We start from the raw sequence: 9,332 nt of genomic DNA, 5'->3' as shown, positions 1-9,332 counted from the left end.
CTGCAAAGATGAAGACGAATCAAGATAAGTGGCACGATCCGAGGAGACGGAGGTGACAGAAAGGGACAAGATACTTACTCGTCCTCCACCTCCTCCTCTGCTGTTTTCCTCTTCCTCCTTAGGCTAAGGGACCCGAAGTCAACGGTGACCTTCGCATCGACATCTGTCGGAGGAGGGGAGGAGGGCAGAGTCTGGACGCGCTTGGATGAAGAGGAGGCATATGCTTTCTCCTTCGCCACCACGGCCTTCACCGATTTCTTCGCAGCCGCGACACTCGTCTGGCGCGCGGACGCCTCCTGAGCTTGCCGAGGCTCCCCGGCCTTGCCGGGCCGAACCGGCTCGCCAGAGGTGGCCCGCCGTAGGACTCTCCATCTCCCCGTGGCCGGAGGGTCGATAGCCTTGGCTTGCTCCTCCGACGACTCATCGACCACATCTTCGACAAGAGGGTCCCCTGTGCCAGCGCTGCTCGCCTCCCCAGCAGACTCCGCCCACTGGGCAAGCTCCTTCTCCTCCGCGGCCGCTGCAGCCTCGTCCTCTACACCGCCAGCACTGCCGGCCTACCTGGCAAGCTCTGTCTCCACCGCCCTGGCGGCAAAATAGTCCAGCTCCGCCTGAGTGGTGTCCTGGATCAGCAGTGGCTCATTGCGGACGTATATCTCCGCCAAGCTGTCAAAGAACTCCTGCACCTGCTCCTCCGGCGGCGGGGCCCAATTTTGGATGGGACCGTGTGCATTGCAGTCCGGCATCATGGCGACGATGTCGGTCTGGCGCGAGTTGTTGCTCAGCGGGACCACCCCCGCTGGCAACCCAAACAAGGGCCCCTTGACGACCTTGCCGGCCTTCGCATCCTTGCCGGACCTCTCGGCCCAGCCTTCGCGGTTCACATCGAGCTGAAAGATCCGCTTGCAGAAGTGAGTGTGCCCCATCTCTGTGAAGTTGTGATTAAGGACTAAGGCGAAGCCTCATGATGTCAGCCGCATTCTGGAAAAGCTAGGACGGCCTCCCCTTGTTGTGTAGAGGAGCGATTCGGCAGCTGAGGAAATCTGCCCCAATCATCTTTAGGGTAAGCCCGGCAATGGTGAGGCGGTGGATCCTGGTGGTGGCGATCTCGAGCTTGTCATCTCGGGCGTCGACGTCGCCCCAGTCGTTCCTGCGGACCGGTGGTGCTTGGCGGACCCGGTAGGACTCTTGTGGATCGTCCTCCTCAATCCAGCACCACCAGCCCTGCCATTCTTCCCACCTCTCCTTCTGGGCGCCCTCCGGGTATGTCCCTTGGGACCTTGGGATCCAGGTGATGCAGCCAGAAATGGTGCCTCCCTTCTGGATGCGAGGGTAAAAATAATGGCGGAAGAGCGCCGTGTTGGGAAGAACTCCGGCGAAGCCCTCACAAAGGTGGGCGAACAGAGCCATTCACGCCATGATGTTTGGAGTAAAATCCAGAAGGTGGAAGCCAAATGTGTGCATGATATCGTTGAAGAAATCGGAGAAAGGGGGGGCAAAGGCCGCAAGAAAAGTAATCGACAAAGAACAGGTACCGATTCGGGGCGGCCTCGACGCAATTGGCAGGGATGACACGCGTGGGTGGATGCCCCGTCGTCTCCCCCCGGTCTTGAACCCCCATAGCGGCTTGAAGCAGTCTCGGAGCTCGAACACGTCAACCGTCGAGGGGAAGTTGGCGAGCTGCGTCCATCGCGCCGTCAACTTGCTCTCCGGCGGCTCGCTCGTCCCAGTGTCCTTGGCCACTCCCTTGGCTCTGCTGGTCTTGGGTGCCATGGCGGCTTCGGGGAGCAAGGGATAGACGATAACAAAGACACAGCGGTGGCAAGCAAAAGGCGGAAGCTTGGGAAGGAAGGAGAAGGGGACGGCGCTTCTGAGATTGAAGAAGATGTTGGGGATAAATGAGCAGCGCACCCGCAGTTATTCCTTTTTACGGGGAAGGCGAGGGTCGCCTTTTTTCCCATTAACTACGATGTGACGCATGCGTGCGGGAACCGCCCCACGCATAACCCCCACGTCACGCACGCCCCTCCATGTCTCGCGTTCAATGCGGGTCATGGGGAAGCACAGCGGACAAAACAGTTATTGTGGTACAATCCGCCCCACCTACCCGCGCACCGTTCTGGGCCTGGCCCAACAACGCGTCGCGCTTATGTGTGTCCTAGGCCCGAGGGCTCCTGTCAGTGTACAAAATTAGGGGCTCTCCTTTTGACCCCTTTACTTGTGCACGGGCAGTCAGAGCCACGCGCCACGGCCACACCTAGCAGGGCAGAAGAGGGAAGTCGGAAAGAAGTTGAAGCGCAAGACAACCGAGGCAATGCCAAGACCAGAAACACAGGAGAGCAAAGGGGCAAGGTGGACTCCCCTGGGAAGACCCTTGTCGGCGTGGCCTCCGTGGCCCAGCAACAGCCTTGCCATGGGGACTTACCCGATGCCAGCAGAGTAGGCCACCCTTGAGCCCATGGGTTCCAACACCAGCCAACCAACTACATTGGAACCAGGGCCCGGGAGGCGCCTCTGTGGTGGCATGCAGATCTTCGTCAAGATCATGAACACACAAGATTAGCTGAGGACCAGAAGACAACGATCCTCGGCGGCATCCTAGCCGAGGAGATCCACAAGACCCTCGGCAAGCGCCTTCCTGGGACAACTGCGACACCACGGCAAGATCCTTTCCGGGCCCCCGGCAAGACCCTTGCTGAGGGCATCAGTGGGGCCACTGCCATTCCCGCACCAGCCAAGACTCCACCGCCGTCCCCAAGCAACTACTAGCTCAACCAGCTAGGCAGGCACCTGCGTGACGACGGGCGGCATCTACACCAACTCAGCAAGCACCTGCATGGTGGCATGCAGATCTTCGTGAAGGCTCCACCATCGCGCCACCTCAACAGCCTGCCTGCCTATATGGCACCGCACGCATCACTGGCCTGGGCGCGTGTTGAAGCAAGGAGGAGCGGCGACGGATGGGACGGGCCTCATTCCCGTCCCCAATAAAGCTAATAAACACCTAAGTAGTGCATTTAATGCGCTTTGTCCTATAACGCCGGGTGATAAGCTCACGCACTGTAGACTTTTTCACCTCTTGTGTGCCACTATGGCGACCCCTTTTGTCTATAAAAGGAGGCCCGAGGCGACCATGAGAGGGATTCGGCTCTTTTGGGCAAGTTACACCCCGTAGCTAGCTCAAGAACGGAAGAACACTCAATACATCCACCAAAGCAGGACTAGGGTATTACGCATCCTCGCAGCCTGAACCTGGGTAAACGATCTGTGTGCTTCCTGTTAGACCTGCTCTTCTCACAACCCCGCACCCGCCAACCGTAGAAGGGATTCCCGTGATCCCATAGGTGTCGTTTCCACCAACAAAAGGAGAACTTTCCTCATTGGCGGGATGGGAGTGATCGTGCCCGCGGTCCGAATCCATGACCGGCGGCTTCACATTGCCCTTGAAGAGCAACTTCCAGGCACCTTTGTGAGTAGTTCCAAAGAGCCCTTCCATGGTCTGGTGCTTTGCCGAATCGAATTCCCATAAAGGGAAGCTTCGGCTTTGGCAGCGGAGAATCCAGCAAACCAGCATCACCTGGATCACGTCGACGAGCTTGACGTCTTTATCCAACATACTCTAAATTCGCGTTTGTAGTGCCATCAGCTCGTCTGACGCTGACCAGTTGGGGCCTTTCTCCTTCCAGGAGGTGAGCCGCATTAGGGCTCTGACCCTAAACTCGGGAGCTATGGCCCAAGTGGCGCCGCACGCCTCTATGATGTAGAACCATTGCTTCTGCCACTCCTTGACGGTCTCCACAAAAGTTCCTATGGGCCAAGTGACATTGGGCATCTTGCTCACCATGGTGCCCCCGCACTCTGCGTGCTGACCGTCCACCACCTTCGACTTCACGTTGAAGACCTTGAGCCATAGGTCGAAGTGGGGGTGGATATGGAGGAAGGCCTCGCACATGACAATAAATGCCAAGATGTTGAGGAAGGAGTGTGGGGCTAGATCGTGGGAATCTAGCCCGTAATAGTACATCAGTCCGCGGACGAAGGGGTGAAGTGGAAACCCCAATCCACGGCGGAAGTGAGGGAGGAAAACTACCCTCTCAGTAGGCTTCGGGGTGGGGATGACTTGCCCCTTGGAGGGCAGACGGTGGGTGATTCCTTTCGCCAGGTACCCGGCCACCCGAAGCTGGGTGATGTCCTTCTCCTTAACGGAGGAGACCATCCACTTGCCTTGGCCTCCAGATCCGGACATGTCTAAGTGCTTCCTTGAGAAGGGGAAGATGGGAACTTGGGCGCTGGAGCTCGAGAATGGAAGGACAGAGAGGAAGGGAATGCGTGGGCGAAGAATGGGGATTCTTATCTCCTTATAAAGGCAGTGAATATTGAGAGCCTCCCTACTTGCCTTAAAACTTGCCTGTTCCCAAGGGCTGTGTAAACGGCACGGTTGGGTTACCCACGCCCGTATTAATGAAAAATCCCACAATAAGGGGACACGATCTCTGCTTTGACAAGACGTGCCAATGGCAACCGCGTGCCGAAACATTGAGCGGCAGACAAAAAACAGTTTGAAATTATGACCGGGCAGACGTGATGTCAGGATACAAAAAGTTGTCAGCGGATTGGACTTGTGGCATATTATATTCTCTGCGGTTGTGTGTGGTGTGTGTGTTACAGGTCCAGACACGATCAATATGTCCGAAGACTGTCTTGGAGTTCGTAAGGAGGAACCCGCCATGCAATGCCGAAGACAGATCTACGCGCCGGATACCTTGTCATTGAAGCCAAGTTCAGGGGCTACTGAGGGAATCCTGGACTAAGGGGTCCTCGGGCGTCTGGCCTGTTAGCCGTGGGCTGGACTGATGGGCTTTGAAGATACGAAGACCGAAGACTGCACCCGTGTATGGATGGGACTCTCCTTGGCATGGAAGGCAAGCTTGGCGATTAAATATGTGGATTCCTTTCTTTGTAACCGACCTTGTGTAACCCTAGATCCTCCCGGTGTCTATATAAAACAGAGGACTTAGTCCGGAGGAGAGAGATTCGTGACCATAGTCATACAGGCTAGACTTCTAGGGTTTAGCCATTACAATCTCGTGGTAGATCAACTCTTGTAATACTCATATTCATCAAGATCAATCAAGCAGGAAGTAGGGTATTACCTCCATAGAGAGGGCCCGAACCTAGGTAAACATCGTGTCGCTTGTCTCCCATTACCATCGACCTAAGACGCACAGTTCGGGACCCCCTACCCAAGATCCGCCAGTTTTGACCCTGACAAGCATCGCTACGAGTGAGAAAGTCTCATTGTATTCAACCCCTTGAACTTGTCATAGACCTTTCACGACAAGTCAAGCTTTGTAGACAGTGATATTACCATCAGCGTCCGTCTTCCTCTTGAAGATACATTTATTTTCAATGGACTGCAGATCATCGGGCAAGTCCAGCAAACTCCACACTTTGTTCTCATACATGGATCCTATCTCAGATTTCATGGCCTCAAGCCATTTGTCGGAATCTGGGCTCATCATAGCTTCTTCACAACATGACTTCCAGGACAGGATTACCATACCACTCTGGTGCGGAACGTGTTCTGGTGACATACAAAGTTCAGTAGTAACTTAATCTGAAGTTTCATGATCATCATCATTAGCTTCCTCTCTAGTTGGTGCACGCATCACGGGAACAATTTTCTCTAATGTGTGCTACTTCTTGAGCTTGCGTTGGTTTTTCCCTTGAAGAGGAAAGGGTGATGCAGCACAGTAGAGATAAGTATTTCCCCCAGTTAAGAACCAAGGTATCAATCCAATAGGAGAAACGTGCAAGTCCCCAATAGATGCACCTACGCAAACAATCAAACACTTGCACCCAACGCGATAAAGGGGTTGTCAATCCCTTCATGGTCACTTGCAAAGGTGAGATCTGATAGAGATAGATAAAACTAAACAAAAGATAAAATATTTTTGGGTTTTTTGGTTTATAGACCTGAAAATAAAAGATTGCAAAATAGTAGATCGAAAACAAATATGATGGAAAATAGACTCGTGGGCCATAGGTTTCACTAGAGGCTTCTCTCATGAAGGCAAATAATACGGTGGGTGAACAAATTACTGTCGAGCAATTGATAGACATGCGCAAAGTTATGACGATATCCAAGGCAATGTTTATGCAATGTAGGCATCACGTCCATGTCAAATAGACTAACTCCTGCCTGCATCTACTACTATTACTCCACACATTGACCGCTATCCAGCATGCATCTAGAGTATTAAGTTCATAAAGAACGGAGTAATGCCTTAAGTAAGATGACATGATGTAGAGGAATAAACTCAAGCAATATGATGAAAACCCCATCTTTTTATCCTCGATGGCAACAATTCAATACGTGTGTCGCTACCCCTACTTTGTCACTAGGTGAAATAACACAAGATTGAACCTAAAGCTACGCACCTCTCCCATTGCAAGAAAAACCAGTCTAGTTGGCCAAACCAAACCGATAATTCGAAGAGAAATACAAAGATATCAAATCATGCATATAATAATTCAGAGAAGATACAAATAATATTCATAGATAAGATGATCATAAATACACAATTCATCGGATCTCGACAAACACACCGCAAAAGAATATTACGTCAGATAGATCTCCAAGAACATCAAGGAGAACATGGTATTGAGAATCAAAGAGAGAGAGAAGAAGCCATCTAGCTACAAGATATGTACCTGTAGGTCTGTGGTAAACTACTCACGCTTCATCGGAAGGGCAATAAAGTTGATGTAGATGCCCTCCGTGATCGAATCCTCCTCTGGCAGGATGCCGGAAAAGGCCCCAAGATGGGATCTCACGAGAACAGAAGGTTGCGGCGGTGGAAAAGTGTTTTCGTGGATGCCTCTGGTGGTTCTGAAATATATGTGAATATATAGGAGGAAGAGCTAGGTCAGGAGAGTCCCGAGGGGGCCACAAGGTAGGGGGCGCCCCCGCTAGGGCGCACCCTCCAAGCTTGACGATGCCTTGTGGCTCTTCTGGCTTGGATTCCAAGTCCTCTGGATGTCTTCTGGTCCAAGAAAAATCATCATGAAGTTTTTATTCCGTTTGGACTCCGTTTAGTATTCCTTTTCTATGAAGCTCAAAAACAAGGAAAAACAGAAACTCACACTGGGCTCTAGGTTAATAGGTTAGTCCCAAAACTAATGTAAAATATCATATTTACGCATATAAAACATACAAAACAGATAATATAATAGCATGGAACAATAAAAAATTATAGATATGTTGGAGACGTATCAAGCACCCCAAGCTTAATTCCTGCTCTTCCTCGAGTAGGTAAATGATAAAAACAGAATTTTTGATGTGGAATGCTACTTAACATATTTATCCATGTAATTTTCTTTATTGTGGCATGAATGTTCAGATCCATAAGATTCAAAACAAAAGTTTAATATTGACATAAAAACAATAATACATCAAACATACTAATAAAGCAATCATGTCTTATAAAAAATATATGGCCAAAGATAGTTATCCCTACAAAATCATATAGTCTGGCTATGCTCCATCTTCATCACATAAAGTATTCAAATCATGCACAACCCCGATGACAAGCCAAGCAATTGTTTCATACTTTTGATGTTCTCAAACCTTTTCAACTTTCGCTCAATACATGAGCGTCAGCCATGGATATAGCACTATAGGTGGACTAGAATATGGTGGTTGTGGAGAAGACAAAAAATAAGGAGATAGTCTCACATGAACTAGGCATATCAACGAGCTACGGAGATGCCCATCAATAGATATCAATGTGAGTGAGTAGGGATTTCCATGCAACAGATGCACTAGAGCTGTAAGTTTACGAAAGCTCAAAAGAAACTAAGTGGGTGTGCATCCGACTTGCTTGATCACGAATACCTAGGGCAATTTGAGGAAGCCCATCATTGGAATATACAAGCCAAGTTCTGTAATGAAAAATTCCCACTAGTATATGTAGGTGACAACATAGGAGACTCTCTATCATGAAGATCATGGTGCTACTTTGAAGCACAAGTGTGGAAAAAGGATAGTAACATTGCCCCTTCTCTCTTTTCTCTCTTTTTTTGGTGGCTTATTTTTTTTATAAAGTCCAGAGACTCATGCCAACTTCTGAGGGGTCATAGCTTCCATCATCCTTTCCTCACATGGGGCAATGCTCTAATAATGAAGATCATCACACTTCTATTTACTTACAACTCAAGAATTACAACTCGATACTTAGAACAAAATATGACTCTATATGAATTCCTCCGGCGGTGTACCTGGTTGTGTAATGATCTAACGTAGCAAATGACATAAAAAATGGACAAGCCATGTAAACATCATGCTATTTCTCTTACGATCATGCAAAGCAATATGACAATGATGGTGCGTGTCATAATAAAACAGAACAGTGGAAGTTGTGTGGCAATATATATTGGAATGGCTATGGAAATGCCATAATAGGTAGGTATGGTGGCTGTTTTGAGGAAGGTATATGGTGGGTGTATGCTACCAGCGAAAGTTGCGCGGTACTAGAGAGGCTAGCAATGGTGGAAGGGTGAGAGTGCGTATAATCCATGGGCTCAACATTAGTGTGTAACATCCCAAATTTTTAATTTGGAATGTTATACATAGGTCATCATATGCATATCATATTTTGTTTTCTTTTCGTTTGTGATCCTAAGAATCCTAAGCAACTCAAGGACCCACGAAGAGAGTTGGGGATTTTATTATTTTTCATATTTGAATTTTCTCAAACATTGAAAAGAGGATCATTTTGGTTTTAATCATTTTTCTCTCCAAAATATTTAATATTAAAAATATATGAGAGGAGAAAATATGACTTCTCCAAAAGAAAAGAAATATTGGAGGAAAAATGTTAAAATAAAATAAATCATTTTATTTGGATTTTATTGCTATTTTATTTGAATAAGAAAAATATGCATTTTTAGGCCAAGAAAATGTTCACCTTGTTCTAAACCTTTTATTTAGATGGTGAAAATTGTTTTTAGCTTTTTTTTTAAAAAATTTACATTTCTTTAGGATTTTTCTTTTGGTGGAATTTATTTTAAAAAAAATCTCGGACCGACTGGGCCGAAGCCTAGCCGGCCCATCCGAGCGCACCGCCGCCTCGCCCTTCCGTGCGGACGCCGGACTCCAGCGAGAAGGATTCCGGGTCGGCCTCCCGCCCCCTCGCGCAAGCCGAGGACCCCCCGGGGCCCCTCTTTAAAAGCCACCACCGCCGCCCCCTCGCCTCCCCACCTCGAGCCCCGCACCGCCGCAGCCGCCACCTCACGCTGCCGCTCGCCGCTGCCGCCGCACGCCGCAGCCC

General features: G+C 49.5%; 1 protein-coding gene across 1 annotated transcript in view; it reads left to right on the top strand.

The window, feature by feature from the left end:
* Positions 1–1,075: 1,075 nt before the first annotated feature.
* Positions 1,076–9,332, top strand: part of LOC123067391 (formin-like protein 14) — a 23,028-nt gene continuing 14,771 nt past the window's right edge. Inside the window, exon 1 of the mRNA XM_044490204.1 lies at positions 1,076–1,179. Coding sequence (XP_044346139.1) covers positions 1,076–1,179 — 104 coding nt within the window. The remainder of the gene's footprint in view (positions 1,180–9,332) is intronic.

Source organism: Triticum aestivum, chromosome 3B, assembly GCF_018294505.1.
Source record: "Triticum aestivum cultivar Chinese Spring chromosome 3B, IWGSC CS RefSeq v2.1, whole genome shotgun sequence".
Classification (NCBI taxonomy): Eukaryota; Viridiplantae; Streptophyta; class Magnoliopsida; order Poales; family Poaceae; genus Triticum; species Triticum aestivum.
Note: the sequence above shows the minus strand (reverse complement) of the source record. Positions and strands in the feature narration are given on the sequence as shown.